Source organism: Crocuta crocuta, unplaced genomic scaffold (assembly GCF_008692635.1).
Source record: "Crocuta crocuta isolate KB4526 unplaced genomic scaffold, BGI_CrCroc_1.0 scaffold1192, whole genome shotgun sequence".
Classification (NCBI taxonomy): domain Eukaryota; kingdom Metazoa; phylum Chordata; class Mammalia; order Carnivora; family Hyaenidae; genus Crocuta; species Crocuta crocuta.
This window is the reverse complement of record NW_027531292.1, coordinates 397,527-413,068: the sequence shown is the minus strand read 5'-3', so window position 1 is coordinate 413,068 and position 15,542 is coordinate 397,527. Positions and strand designations below refer to the sequence as shown.

Genomic DNA, 15,542 nt, shown 5'->3' with positions numbered 1-15,542 from the left:
GCGGCCCCGCCGGTGCGCAGACTCCCCGTGGGACGTGCTGGCTGGGAGGGGCTGCGAGGAGGCCGGGTGGCCAGCCCGTCCACCTGCTGCTTTCTGCCGCGTGGCTAGTTTAGGGTGGCTGCCTGCCAAGAGACACAGCAGAGGGGCCGGGCCTGCTCGCTAATCGCTGGGTGGTGGCCCTCGTCCAGGGGCTGGTCTGGCGACTGACACACGCCCTCCCACCCACTCCATCACCCATGGGGTCAGAGGAGGTGAAGGGAGGGGTGGCGGTGGGGGCCCCGCCTTACGAGGGGCGTGGCTTTGCATTAGGCTGGAAGGGACTGGGCTCAGTCCACACTGGACAGAGTCGGTGCCAGCCTGGGCGGCAGGCAGCTGGGGCCTCCTGGAGGGGCCCGCGCCTACTGAGGTCTGACCCTCCTCTGCAGCCAACTATGCCGAGCACTGGTGCTCCCTGCTGAAGAAAACAGAGACCCCCTTCGCCCGGTGTCACTCAGCCGTGGACCCCTCGGAGTATTACAAGGTGAGTGGGACCTGACCCCACCTGCAAGGTGTGCCGTGTGCGTCGGGCTGAGCCTGCCCCTGCCCGCAAGCTCGCCCTGAGAGCGGCTGAACGTGTGTGTCAGCACGTGTGTGTGCTTGCTGGATGGAAGCCTATGTGTGTGCGTGTGTGCACGTGCCTGTGGCTGTGCACCTTGCAGGGTGGAGCGTGTGCGCTCGTGCGTGTGGCTGTGCACCTTGCGGGGTGGAGCGTGTGTGCACGTGCGTGTAAGCTGCTTCCCTGGCTCACCGCCTCACCCCTTGTCCCCAGAGGTGCAAGTATGACACATGTAACTGCCAGAACAGCGAGGGCTGCCTGTGCGCCGCCCTGTCCTCCTATGCCCGCGCCTGCGCCGCCAAGGGCGTCATGCTGTGGGGCTGGCGGGAGCAAGTGTGCAGTGAGTGCGGGTCCCTGCAGGGTGCCTGGTGTCCCCTGAGGCGGGAGGGGTCGCCCGCGGCCGCCGCCCCGCTGCTCTGTGCGGGCAGGGCATGGGGTGGGCGTTCCTGGGCGCAGTCTCGGGGAGATGCCCCCGTGGGCCCCGTGGCCGTGGGGGAGGCTCAGGGGCAGCCTGTGGGGCCGGGGCCGTCCCTCCGCTGCTCACGCCCCCCCACCCCCCGCAGACAAGGACGTGGGCTCCTGCCCCACCTCACAGATCTTCCTCTACAACCTGACCACCTGCCAGCCCACCTGCCGCTCGCTGTCCGAGGCCGACTCCCACTGCCTCCAGGGCTTCGCGCCGGTAGATGGCTGTGGCTGCCCCGACCGCACCTTCCTGGATGAGAAGGGCCGCTGTGTGCCCCTGGCCAAGTGCTCTTGCTATCACCGCGGCCTCTACCTGGAGGCTGGGGAAGTGGTCCTGCGGCAGGGAGAGCGATGGTAGGTGGCCCGGGGTTGGGGGGCAGGGGGGGCCTCACAGGCCCGTCCACCCCCACGGGGGCCTGTTCACCTCCCGCCTCTTGCCCTCAGCGTTTGCCGGAACGGCAGGCTTCAGTGCATTCCCATCCACCTGATCGCGCCTGGTAAGTAGCCACTGTGCCCGCCTGGCTTCCCGCCCCAGACCCATCCCTGCCTGCCGAGCCCCCCAACCCGACTTCCATTGAGCCGAGGTGTCCCCTCTGTCCCACAGGCTGTCAGGCCCCAAAGATCCACATCGATTGCAACAACCTGACAGCGCTGGCCACCCAGAGCCCTCGACCCACGAGCTGCCAGACACTGGCTGCCGGCCACGTGCGTGCAGGGGCTGCCGTGGGGGGAGGGTGCACAGGCTTCCGCACTGGCCCCAGGGCCGGGATGCTGGGGCCACACACATGGGCCTCGCCGGCCCTCCCTGTCCCTGGGGGGGGGAGGTGGTGGCCGGTGTAGGGACCCTTGGCCTGCAGCCCTCACCTGGGCCCCGGCCCAGTGCTGAACCCGAGAGAGGAGACAGGGCTGGGGTCTGCAGGTGGGGAAGGGACCAAGGGGTGACTGCAGGGTCAGGAGAGGGGACGGCAGGGACGGGGCGAGCTCCGGACCCCGAAGCAGATCCCTGATGCTATTNAGGGCACGGTGTGCGGGCTGTGCGGGAACTTCGACCACCGCTCCAGCAACGACTTCACCACGAGGGACCACATGGTGGTGGACGGCGAGCTGGACTTCGGGAACAGCTGGAAGGAGGCCCCCACCTGCCCAGATGTGCGCGTCACCCCGGAGCCCTGCGCCCTGAGACCGCACCGCCTCTCCTGGGCCNACGGGGCGGGGCCTTGGGCCTGGGCAGCCTGGTGCGGAGCCGGAGGCGGGGCCTGGGCAGCCTGGTGCGGAGCGGGAGGCGGGGCCGTGGGCGGGGCCTTGGGCAGCATGGGCTCTGTGCTCGGGCTGGGGAGTCCCCCTGCGGCCACCATGTGCCACCCGTCCCCCAGCTTCAGCCCCACCTTCTGTCCTTTACCAGAGGCCCAGCCTTCCCTGAGATCCCTGGCTGGGCCCCCAGACCCCATGTCTTCCAGGGGGGAGAAAGGATAGAAGCTCTGGGCAGTGGGGGGTGGAGCGGTGGGCCCTCCCGAGGCTGGTGCTGGGGGACTGAACCCTGCCCTGGGGGTCCCGAGCTCCCCAGCTGCGAGGGCAGGCCCGGCCCCATGCGGGCAGTGCGAGCCCAGGGTACAGAGGGTCTTCTCCGCCAGGTGGACCCCAAGCCCTTCTACGAGGCCTGCGTCCATGACTCGTGCTCCTGCGACACGGGCGGGGACTGTGAGTGCTTTTGCTCTGCCGTGGCCTCCTACGCTCAGGCGTGCACGAAGGAGGGGGCCTGCGTCTTCTGGAGGACGCCAGACCTGTGCCGTGAGTGCCCACCTGTCCCGGGATGGGGGCCACACCGTGGCGGGGGCGAACCTCCTTACCCATCCAAGGGATGGGGTGTATGCAGTCTCATTTCGGCCTCCCGAGGGCCGAGGGCCGTTGCTGGAGGCCAGGGTGGTGCGCGGGCTGGCGGGAAGGAGCTGGGCTCGCCCTGCCGGGTCTGACCCCGCATCGCCCGCAGCCATATTCTGTGACTACTACAACCCCCCGGACGAGTGCGAGTGGCACTACGAGCCGTGCGGGAACCGCAGCTTTGAGACCTGCAGGACGGTCAATGGCTTCCACTCCAACATCTCCGTGTCCTACCTGGAGGGTGAGTGCGCCCCGGGGGCTGAGGGAGGTGTCCCCTGAAGACAGTGTCGCCTGGGAGGGGCCCCCCCCACCCCGAGGTCCAGGGCGGACCAGGCCCACCTTGCTGCAAAGCTTGTTCATTGAGCGAAGACCCCGCCCGCAAAGGAGAGGAGGAAGGTAGTGGGACAGAGAGGGTCTCTCAGACAAGGGGTCTGGGGAATCTCCTCAGGGCCTTGCAGTTGAGAACTAGGGACGCAAAGGGGTGAGCCACCTGCGGATCTGGGGACAGAGCGCCCTCCCCCACCTCCCCAGGAGGCTGGGCATCCCTTTGGCCATACGGCAGTGTGTAGCGCGCAGCCAGGGGACATTTGGGACCCTGCATGTTGTTGGTTCCCTGGCCTTCCCAGAGGGATGCCCCAGAGGGACATCCTGGAGAGAGGGACCTCGTGGTGGGCACGACGGGGGGGTCTGGAGGAGATGGGACCCTCCATGGTGGTCCCAGCCCTGTGCCCTGTGCCTGCCAGGCTGCTATCCCCGGTGCCCTAAGGACAGGCCCATCTACGACGAGGACCAGAAGAAGTGCGTCACGGCTGACCAGTGTGGCTGCTATGTCGAAGACACCCATTACACGCCCGGAGAGTCTGTGCCCTCCAAGGAAGACTGCCAGTCCTGGTACCTGAGCTTGCCCTGCAGGGAGCCTGGGGAGGTCGGGCAGGCACGCCATGCATTCGTGTGCACAAGTGTGGATGCACGGCCGTGGGCACGCACACCCATAGGCACAAACGCGGGGGCAGGACGTGGGGACAGCCAAGCCCGCCTCTTCTCCCCCTCCTGCTCTGTCTGGCCTTTGCCAACCTCAGCTCGTCCTCGGCCCAAGTTAGACCCCAGTGGAAGGGCTCCTGGGGGCTGCACCTGGGGCGTGCAGGGGGCCCCTGGAGGGGTCTGCAGCTCTGTGTTTGCCTTGCAGCGTGTGTACCAACTCCTCGAAAGTTGTCTGCCAGCCCGAGGAAGGTGAGCTGCCCTCTGCCCCGGGGTGGCTGACCAAAGCCCCCCGCCCAGGAGAGCCCCCAGGCTGCCTGTCCCTGGACGGCAGGGGTGGGGCTCAGTATCACCCTCCCCTGTGCCTGTGGTCCCCAGGGGCCCTTTCTGGCTCAGAGCTGGCTCTGACTTGCACCAGCCTCCCCAGGCTTGTGATAAAGGGCCGAGGTCACCCTTTCTGCGATCCAGCTCTATGCTCCGACCGGGACCCCTTTGACCTCTGGAGATGGGGTCCCAGTGAGGGATTGGTCTGCCGCGAGTTGGGGCTGGGGGACACCCTATCTTTCCCTTATTGGGACAGGCTGGGGGGTGGCATGGGAGGCTCTGTCTTGTTCTGGCCATGTTGACCTTGGCCTCCTTCCTGTCCCCCAGGGAAGATTCTCAACTATACCCAGGAAGGCTCTTTCTGCTACTGGGAGATCTGTGGTCCCAACGGGACGGTGGAGAAACACTTCAACATCTGCCAGTCTAGCCCGCCGCCCTCCACCACCCCCGTCACCACCCGCACCACCAGCACCATCCCCACCCCCACCCCCAGCACAGGTGAGGCCCAGGCCCAGCAGACATGGGGGGAGGGAGCTGCGAAGGTCACAGGTGTCCCCGCTCAGGGGATGTCACTGGGGCCTCTGGTCTGCTGAGCTGCGATGCAGCATCAGGAACACATACCTGAGCCCAGATTACAGTGAAGGTGACCTGGGGACATTTCCCAAACCAGCAAGAAATTAAATACACCTGAGGCTTAGAGAAAGCAGAGAAATGTCCTTAAATCCCCCCATGGTTGTTCTCTGAAGTGGCAGCTGTCACTGGATGAGCCAACAGGTGTGACAGCCACCAGGGTGTGACAGCCACCGGAAAAAGGGACTTGTAAACATATAAAAGGGTTTTAAAAGTGTTGAACTCTCTAGTGATGGCCTCCTTTCCTTCCTGGCTCTTGTGCAGCAACGACCCCTTCCTCAACCACTCCAACCACTCCCGGTAAGTCTGTGGATGGTGCCCCCGAGGCAGCTGGGAGTGGGGGGAAGGGCGCCCGGACCCACTCCTAGAACTTCCCAGGAGACTCGGATGTGGGGCCAGCAGCCTGTACTGCTCCCTTCACCAGACAGAGTGCTTTGGGTGGCTTGACTCCCAGGGACTCGGGGGTCCCCGGCTTGTGCTCGGGGGAAGGACTGGCTCTGGGTGACACTATTGTTCAAGAGCCTACACCAAGCCCCTTCCCATAAGCCTCCTCACCAGAATGGGTGACCCAGTCCATATTAATATTTTGGGGGTGGGCATCTGGATTTGGAAACAGCTGAGGAAGGGGCACAGGGCTGGAGCTCTGGGGTCGGGCTGTCACCCAGGTGTGGCATGAGGGGTTCTTCCTTCCCTGGGGCGCAGTGTTGAGCTGCACAGAGCCCCACGCCCTCTGAGCCGACAGCACCCTGGCTCTTTGGCCGTGGTAGGAGGGCGGTCACGCCCTTGTGACTGTGTGAGTCCCAGTGAGCCCCCTGGAAGCTGCGTCCAGGGGTTATGGTGTGGTGACTGACCCAGTCCTGGGTCTTGCTTCCCCAGAGCTGTGCTGCTTCTGGTCCGACTGGATCAATGAGAACCACCCCAGCATAGACAGCGCCAGTGGAGATAGGGAGAAGTTCGACAGTGTCTGCGAGGCCCCTGAGGACATCCAGTGCCGGCTGGCCAAGGAGCCCCACCTCGACTGGGAGGAGGCAGGCCAGAAGGTGCAGTGTGATGTCTCCTTGGGGTTCATTTGCAAAAATGAAGACCAGTTTGGAAATGGACCATTCTCGGTCTGTTACGACTATGAAATACGTGTCAATTGCTGCGTCCCAATGGATTTCTGTCCCAAGTCTACAACCTCCGCCCCCACGACCACCCCCTCAACCACCACCAGCACGGAGACACCGACTCCAACTTCCACCACCACCACCAGCACGGTGCCACCGACTCCAACTTCCACCATCACCAGCGCGGAGACCCCGACCCCCATCTCCACCACCACCAGCACGGAGACCCCGACCCCCGTCTCCACCACCACCACCAGCACGGAGACACCGACTCCAACTTCCACCACCACCACCAGCACGGTGCCACCGACTCCAACTTCCACCATCACCAGCGCGGAGACCCCGACCCCCATCTCCACCACCACCAGCACGGAGACCCCGACCCCCGTCTCCACCACCACCACCAGCACGGAGACACCGACTCCAACTTCCACCACCACCACCAGCACGGTGCCACCGACTCCAACTTCCACCATCACCAGCGCGGAGACCCCGACCCCCATCTCCACCACCACCAGCACGGAGACCCCGACCCCCGTCTCCACCACCACCACCAGCACGGAGACACCGACTCCAACTTCCACCACCACCACCAGCACGGTGCCACCGACTCCAACTTCCACCATCACCAGCGCGGAGACCCCGACCCCCATCTCCACCACCACCAGCACGGAGACCCCGACCCCCGTCTCCACCACCACCACCAGCACGGAGACACCGACTCCAACTTCCACCACCACCACCAGCACGGTGCCACCGACTCCAACTTCCACCATCACCAGCGCGGAGACCCCGACCCCCATCTCCACCACCACCAGCACGGAGACCCCGACCCCCGTCTCCACCACCACCACCAGCACGGAGACACCGACTCCAACTTCCACCACCACCACCAGCACGGTGCCACCGACTCCAACTTCCACCATCACCAGCGCGGAGACCCCGACCCCCATCTCCACCACCACCAGCACGGAGACCCCGACCCCCGTCTCCACCACCACCACCAGCACGGAGACACCGACTCCAACTTCCACCACCACCACCAGCACGGTGCCACCGACTCCAACTTCCACCATCACCAGCGCGGAGACCCCGACCCCCATCTCCACCACCACCAGCACGGAGACCCCGACCCCCGTCTCCACCACCACCACCAGCACGGAGACACCGACTCCAACTTCCACCACCACCACCAGCACGGTGCCACCGACTCCAACTTCCACCATCACCAGCGCGGAGACCCCGACCCCCATCTCCACCACCACCAGCACGGAGACCCCGACCCCCGTCTCCACCACCACCACCAGCACGGAGACACCGACTCCAACTTCCACCACCACCACCAGCACGGTGCCACCGACTCCAACTTCCACCATCACCAGCGCGGAGACCCCGACCCCCATCTCCACCACCACCAGCACGGAGACCCCGACCCCCGTCTCCACCACCACCACCAGCACGGAGACACCGACTCCAACTTCCACCACCACCACCAGCACGGTGCCACCGACTCCAACTTCCACCATCACCAGCGCGGAGACCCCGACCCCCATCTCCACCACCACCAGCACGGAGACCCCGACCCCCGTCTCCACCACCACCACCAGCACGGAGACACCGACTCCAACTTCCACCACCACCACCAGCACAGTGACACCGATCTCCGTCTCCACCACCACCACCAGCACGGAGACACCGACTCCAACCTCCACCACCACCACCAGCACGGTGCCACCGACTCCAACTTCCACCACCACCACCAGCACAGTGACACCGATCTCCGTCTCCACCACCACCACCAGCACGGTGCCACCGACTCCAACTTCCACCACCACCACCAGCACAGTGACACCGATCTCCGTCTCCACCACCACCACCAGCACGGTGCCACCGACTCCAACTTCCACCACCACCACCAGCACAGTGACACCGATCTCCGTCTCCACCACCACCACCAGCACGGTGCCACCGACTCCAACTTCCACCACCACCACCAGCACAGTGACACCGATCTCCGTCTCCACCACCACCACCAGCACGGTGCCACCGACTCCAACTTCCACCACCACCACCAGCACAGTGACACCGATCTCCGTCTCCACCACCACCACCAGCACGGTGCCACCGACTCCAACTTCCACCACCACCACCAGCACAGTGACACCGATCTCCGTCTCCACCACCACCACCAGCACGGGGCCACCGACTCCAACCTCCACCACCACCACCAGCACGGAGACCCCGACCCCTGTCTCCACCACCACCACCAGCACGGTGCCACCGACTCCAACTTCCACCACCACCACCAGCACGGTGCCACCGACTCCAACCTCCACCACCACCAGCACGGAGACACCGACCCCCGTCTCCACGACCACCAGCACGGAGACACCGATTCCAACCTCCACCACCACCAGCACGGAGACACCGACCCCCGTCTCCACGACCACCAGCACGGAGACACCGATTCCAACCTCCACCACCACCAGCACGGAGACACCGACCCCCGTCTCCACGACCACCAGCACGGAGACACCGATTCCAACCTCCACCACCACCAGCACGGAGACACCGACCCCCGTCTCCACGACCACCAGCACGGAGACACCGATTCCAACCTCCACCACCACCAGCACGGAGACACCGACCCCCGTCTCCACGACCACCAGCACGGAGACACCGATTCCAACCTCCACCACCACCAGCACGGAGACACCGACCCCCGTCTCCACGACCACCAGCACGGAGACACCGATTCCAACCTCCACCACCACCAGCACGGAGACACCGACCCCCGTCTCCACGACCACCAGCACGGAGACACCGATTCCAACCTCCACCACCACCAGCACGGAGACACCGACCCCCGTCTCCACGACCACCAGCACGGAGACACCGATTCCAACCTCCACCACCACCAGCACGGAGACACCGACCCCCGTCTCCACGACCACCAGCACGGAGACACCGATTCCAACCTCCACCACCACCAGCACGGAGACACCGACCCCCGTCTCCACGACCACCAGCACGGAGACACCGATTCCAACCTCCACCACCACCAGCACGGAGACACCGACCCCCGTCTCCACGACCACCAGCACGGAGACACCGATTCCAACCTCCACCACCACCAGCACGGAGACACCGACCCCCGTCTCCACGACCACCAGCACGGAGACACCGATTCCAACCTCCACCACCACCAGCACGGAGACACCGACCCCCATCTCCACCACCACCACCAGCACGGTGCCACCGACTCCAACCTCCACCACCACCACCAGCACGGAGACACCGACTCCAACTTCCACCACCACCACCAGCACGGAGACACCGACTCCAACTTCCACCACCACCACCAGCACGGAGACACCGACTCCAACTTCCACCACCACCACCAGCACGGAGACACCGACTCCAACTTCCACCACCACCACCAGCACGGAGACACCGACTCCAACTTCCACCACCACCACCAGCACGGAGACACCGACTCCAACTTCCACCACCACCACCAGCACGGAGACACCGACTCCAACTTCCACCACCACCACCAGCACGGAGACACCGACTCCAACTTCCACCACCACCACCAGCACGGAGACACCGACTCCAACTTCCACCACCACCACCAGCACGGAGACACCGACTCCAACTTCCACCACCACCACCAGCACGGAGACACCGACTCCAACTTCCACCACCACCACCAGCACGGAGACACCGACTCCAACTTCCACCACCACCACCAGCACGGAGACACCGACTCCAACTTCCACCACCACCACCAGCACGGAGACACCGACTCCAACTTCCACCACCACCACCAGCACGGAGACACCGACTCCAACTTCCACCACCACCACCAGCACGGAGACACCGACTCCAACTTCCACCACCACCACCAGCACGGAGACACCGACTCCAACTTCCACCACCACCACCAGCACGGAGACACCGACTCCAACTTCCACCACCACCACCAGCACGGAGACACCGACTCCAACTTCCACCACCACCACCAGCACGGAGACACCGACTCCAACTTCCACCACCACCACCAGCACGGAGACACCGACTCCAACTTCCACCACCACCACCAGCACGGAGACACCGACTCCAACTTCCACCACCACCACCAGCACGGAGACACCGACTCCAACTTCCACCACCACCACCAGCACGGAGACACCGATTCCCGTCTCCACCACCACCAGCACGGAGACACCGACTCCAACCTCCACCACCACCACCAGCACGGAGACACCGACCCCCGTCTCCACCACCACCACCAGCACGGAGACACCGACCCCTGTCTCCACCACCACCAGCACGGAGACACCGACCCCCGTCTCCACCACCACCACCAGCACGGAGACACCGACCCCTGTCTCCACCACCACCAGCACGGAGACACCGACCCCCGTCTCCACCACCACCACCAGCACGGAGACACCGACCCCTGTCTCCACCACCACCAGCACGGAGACACCGACCCCCGTCTCCACCACCACCACCAGCACGGAGACACCGACCCCTGTCTCCACCACCACCAGCACGGAGACACCGACCCCCGTCTCCACCACCACCACCAGCACGGAGACACCGACCCCTGTCTCCACCACCACCAGCACGGAGACACCGACCCCCGTCTCCACCACCACCACCAGCACGGAGACACCGACCCCTGTCTCCACCACCACCAGCACGGAGACACCGACCCCCGTCTCCACCACCACCACCAGCACGGAGACACCGACCCCTGTCTCCACCACCACCAGCACGGAGACACCGACCCCCGTCTCCACCACCACCACCAGCACGGAGACACCGACCCCTGTCTCCACCACCACCAGCACGGAGACACCGACCCCCGTCTCCACCACCACCACCAGCACGGAGACACCGACCCCTGTCTCCACCACCACCAGCACGGAGACACCGACCCCCGTCTCCACCACCACCACCAGCACGGAGACACCGACCCCTGTCTCCACCACCACCAGCACGGAGACACCGACCCCCGTCTCCACCACCACCACCAGCACGGAGACACCGACCCCTGTCTCCACCACCACCAGCACGGAGACACCGACCCCCGTCTCCACCACCACCACCAGCACGGAGACACCGACCCCTGTCTCCACCACCACCAGCACGGAGACACCGACCCCCGTCTCCACCACCACCACCAGCACGGAGACACCGACCCCTGTCTCCACCACCACCAGCACGGAGACACCGACCCCCGTCTCCACCACCACCACCAGCACGGAGACACCGACCCCTGTCTCCACCACCACCAGCACGGAGACACCGACCCCCGTCTCCACCACCACCAGCACGGAGACACCGACCCCCGTCTCCACAACCACCAGCACGGAGACACCGACTCCAACCACCACCACCACCAGCACGGAGACACCGACTCCAACCTCCACCACCACCACCAGCACGGAGACACCGACCCCTGTCTCCACCACCACCAGCACGGAGACACCGACCCCCGTCTCCACCACCACCAGCACGGAGACACCGACCCCCGTCTCCACCACCACCACAACTGCATCAACAACCTCCACAGGAACGCCCACACCACCTGGACGCCCCTTGACCACGCCACACACACCACAGACCACCAGTGCCACAACCTCAAGTGTGCCCACCTCCACAGTGACCCCAATCTCTTCCCCCAGCATCTTTCAAAGCACAATCTCTGTCACCACCTCCACCCAGATATCCTGCTGTGTGTTGAATGACACATACTTCGCTCCAGGTACCCAGGCTTTTCACTTCTGACTATTGAGCAGCAGAGGCAGGTGGGCTCTGGTCGGCTTTCACCAGCGGGGAGGGGTCGGGCTGAAGTTCCAAACAGGAACTGGCTCGGGAAGCTGTCCCTGCGGTCAGCCCCACTTTGCTGTAGCCACGAGTCAGGGAAGGGGGCGCCTCGTGGGGACCTGCCCGTATGCTCGGGAGGCCTGTGTGGCTGTCGTGAGACTGGTTTCTGTCCCCTGGCAGGTGAGATGGTGTATAACGGCACGCATGGGGACACCTGCTATTACGCGAACTGCTCGCTGACCTGCACCATTGAGATCTTCAACTGGTCGTGCCCGTCCACGCCATCCCCAACGCCCACCCCCTCCACGCCGACGCCGACCGCAACATCCAAACCACCCACGCCCACAACATCCAGCACACTGGCCACCAGCAAGCCCCCCGGGTGCCCCAACTTTGATCCTCCCAGACAGGTCAGTGGGGCCGCGGCTGCTTCTGTTCCCCTTGGCACTGAGCACACGCGCCCACCTTGGAGGACGGGGCGTCTGCTGGTCACCCGCCATGCCCCTGTCCTCCTAGCAGCCTTGCGAGGGGGGGTCTGTGGGCGCCTCCCTGCTCGGCCACGCCTCCCTGCCACAGTGAGGGGGCTTGGCTAGTGCTGAGGCTCCCGCAGCTGCCTCCTGCCCCGGGCGCCCTGGTCCCCAGGCTCAGGGGAGGGCTTGGGCCCATGCCGCTGCAGGCTGGGGGTCTAGGCCGGTCCCCGCTCACCCTGTGCCCTCCCCGCCACAGGAGAATGAGACGTGGTGGCTGTGCAACTGCACCATGGCCATCTGCAAGTACGACAACACGGTGGAGCTAGTGGAGATGAAGTGTGAGCCCCCGCCCAAACCCACCTGCTCCAACGGCCTCCAGCCCGTGCAAGTCCCGGACCCTGATGGCTGCTGCTGGCACTGGGAGTGTGACTGTAAGACCCCCAACGCCGCAGGACCCTCCCAGGTTCCCCCCTCTGCGGGTGTGGGGCGGCAGGCCCGCAGGCTCTGCTCACGCCTCCTGCCTCTTCCCCATCTCGGGCAGGGGGTCTGGGCAGGGGAGGGGTGTGCCCCGGAGTCACCTCCATGAACGCGGTTGCTCCCCCTGGGTGGGAGGCGCAGAGCTGAACTTCGAACCCAGAGCCAGGCTCTGCCCCGCAGAACGGGCTTGGACGCCCCTCGTGCTCCAGGACGTGGGTTTTGGGGCCCCCCGGACTCCTGCTTGCTCTTCCTACTGTTCCCGGGCTCCCGGCGGCCGCTGTCCCTGCCCCTCCGGCCTGGGGCTTGGTTGGCTCACACCCGGGGCTCCGTCCACAGGCTACTGCACAGGCTGGGGGGACCCGCACTACGTCACCTTCGACGGGCTTTACTACAGCTACCAGGGCAACTGCACATACGTGCTGGTGGAGGAGATCGTGCCCTCGGGGCACGGCTTCGGGGTCTACATCGACAACTACCACTGTGACGCCAACGACCGGGTGTCCTGCCCCCGCACACTCATCGTGCGCTATGAGGCTCGGGAGGTGCTGATCAAGATGATGCGGATGCTACCCATTAATGTGCAGGTGCGCTGGCGAGGTCAGGGACACCCACACGGGGTGCGGGGGGTGCCGGGGCCGTCGCTCCGCAGGGCGGGGCTGCCCTCGCAAGCCCTCGGGGACCGTGACCCCCCCGTGCACCCTGGTTGCAGTCTGCTGTGGCAGAAGCCCCCGTGCAGGGGCCTGTGCACACACGCGAATGGAGCTGCTGGATCCTGTGGCCCAGGGGGCCTCACCCTCGGCTCGGGGGGGCTCTCGGGACCGTGTCCTCACGATCTCACCCCCGGGACCGGCAGGGACCGGTCTGGCCCAAGGCAGTGGAAGGGAAGTGGAAGGGACCCGGGAAGGCGCAGCGGGACGGGGGGCGGGGGCGGGGGCAGGCAGAGGTCCCCACACTGGACGCACAGGCCTGAGAACGGGTGGGGCTGGGGTGACACCAGGCGCTCTCGAGGTGCAGCTCGCCCCAGCTCGCCCCTGTGAGGGGTCGGGGCAGCCAGGGCAGGGCCGCAGGGGAGGGCCCTGCACGTCTGCCCCGGGGGCGCTCCTGACCGCAGCTGTGCTGGCCGCAGGTGCAGGTCAACGGGAAGGCCGTGGCGCTGCCCTACGACAAGGAGGGGCTGCGGGTGGCCCCGTCGGGCATCAACTACGCGGTGGAGCTCCCCAAGCTGGGCGCCGTCATCTCCTACAACGGCCTCTCCTTCTCCATCAGGCTGCCCTACCGCCTGTTTGGCAACAACACCAAGGGCCAGTGTGGTGAGCCCCTCAGCCCCCAGGGCTCCCTGCGGCTGCTGGGCCCGTCCCAGGGGGCGGGGGGTGGGGGGCGTGGCTGGGGTTGGCCTGGGGTAAACACCAGCCGGCAGCGTGCTGGCTCTCTGGCTCCTCCGCTCCGGGCTCCGTGACCGCCAGGCCGGGATCGGCCCCCGTGGGAACGAGCCGGCAGGAGTCTTGTCTAGTTTGTGCCCTGGACCCCGGCCTGATGGTCGCCGGGGTGGCGGGGCCGGCCCAGGGGCCGTGTGCTGCTCGGCGTGGGTGGTCTGGGCCGGTTCAGCGTGGGCCTCCTCACCGACGCAGGCACGTGCACCAACACCACCGCCGACGACTGCATGCTGCCCAGCGGGGAGGTCATTTCCAATTGCGAGGTCTCAGCCGACCAGTGGTTGGTGAACGACCCCTCCAAGCCGCACTGTCCCCACACCGCCGTCCCCACCAAGGCCCCGGCCAGCACACCGTCCGTGGGCCGCCCCACACACAAGGACTGTGCTTCTCCTCTCTGCGAGCTCATCAAAGACAGGTACCCCCGGCCTGGCCACTGCCCGTCACCCGTGAGGGGCAGGGGCTCAGGGAGCGGCCTCCCTCCGTGCCTCACCCTCACTCTGCAAAGAGGCCGGACGCTGAGCATGTCTGGGGTGTCAGAGCGAGGTCAGGGCGCCACGAGCAGGTGCTGGGTCTCGGAGGGCCCGGGGCTGGGGCTCCTGTTGTCACACGTCCCTGTGCCCTGGCGGGGTCGGCCATGCTGGGGGCCTTAGGGAGGACAGCTGAGCTGGGACCGAGCTGGCATTCAAGGCTGATGTCAGGCAGGCAGACCTGGGCCGAGACAGGGAGGAGATGACATCCATGGGGAGCCAGTGCCTGGTTCCCTGAGGTGTGCGGGCTGAGGCCGCTGGAGGGGGTCCCGGCAGCCGGCAGCCTCCACCTCCGGGTGCCCTCGGGCCGCAGAGCCGGCCACCCCTTCCCCAAGGCGGCCCTTTGCTCTCCGGCCTCCTCAGACGGCCCACAGGCACCTGTTCAGTGGGATGCAGGTTGAGCCGGGCCCCGGGAGGGCGGCCGGGTGGAGGTGCTGGGCTGGTGGGGAGCATGGGGGAGGTGGGGAGGGCCGGCCGGAGCCTGACCCCCGCGTCCTCCCTCACAGCCTGTTTGCCCCGTGCCACAACGTGGTACCCCCCCAGCACTACTACGACGCCTGCGTGTTCGACAGCTGCTTCGTACCCGGCTCGGGGCTGGAGTGTGCCAGCCTGCAGATCTATGCAACCATCTGTGCCCAGGAGGGGTTGTGTATCGACTGGCGGAACCGCACCAATGGGGTCTGCTGTGCGTGCCTGCCTGCCCCTGCCCCCGACCTGTGGTCCCGTGGGCTGGATGGGGTCTCTGGGCTCTGCTGGGGGAGGGAGGGCCTGGCTACAGGGAGAGCTGGGCTGGGCTGTGGGGTGGGAAGAAGGGCAGG

The 15,542-nt window shown here is 66.1% G+C and overlaps 1 protein-coding gene across 1 annotated transcript in view; it reads left to right on the top strand.

The window, feature by feature from the left end:
* Positions 1–15,542, top strand: part of MUC2 (mucin 2, oligomeric mucus/gel-forming) — a 23,716-nt gene that overhangs the window by 4,636 nt on the left and 3,538 nt on the right. Inside the window, exons 13-35 of the mRNA XM_077771512.1 lie at positions 415–520; positions 809–935; positions 1,159–1,414; positions 1,505–1,557; positions 1,665–1,765; positions 2,078–2,269; positions 2,668–2,848; positions 3,048–3,179; positions 3,682–3,829; positions 4,125–4,168; positions 4,568–4,738; positions 5,135–5,170; positions 5,726–6,159; positions 6,529–7,599; positions 7,726–9,948; positions 10,270–11,517; positions 11,608–11,755; positions 11,998–12,227; positions 12,544–12,718; positions 13,101–13,348; positions 13,891–14,074; positions 14,393–14,612; positions 15,231–15,409. Coding sequence (XP_077627638.1) covers positions 415–520; positions 809–935; positions 1,159–1,414; positions 1,505–1,557; positions 1,665–1,765; positions 2,078–2,269; positions 2,668–2,848; positions 3,048–3,179; positions 3,682–3,829; positions 4,125–4,168; positions 4,568–4,738; positions 5,135–5,170; positions 5,726–6,159; positions 6,529–7,599; positions 7,726–9,948; positions 10,270–11,517; positions 11,608–11,755; positions 11,998–12,227; positions 12,544–12,718; positions 13,101–13,348; positions 13,891–14,074; positions 14,393–14,612; positions 15,231–15,409 — 7,907 coding nt within the window. The remainder of the gene's footprint in view (positions 1–414; positions 521–808; positions 936–1,158; positions 1,415–1,504; positions 1,558–1,664; positions 1,766–2,077; positions 2,270–2,667; positions 2,849–3,047; positions 3,180–3,681; positions 3,830–4,124; positions 4,169–4,567; positions 4,739–5,134; positions 5,171–5,725; positions 6,160–6,528; positions 7,600–7,725; positions 9,949–10,269; positions 11,518–11,607; positions 11,756–11,997; positions 12,228–12,543; positions 12,719–13,100; positions 13,349–13,890; positions 14,075–14,392; positions 14,613–15,230; positions 15,410–15,542) is intronic.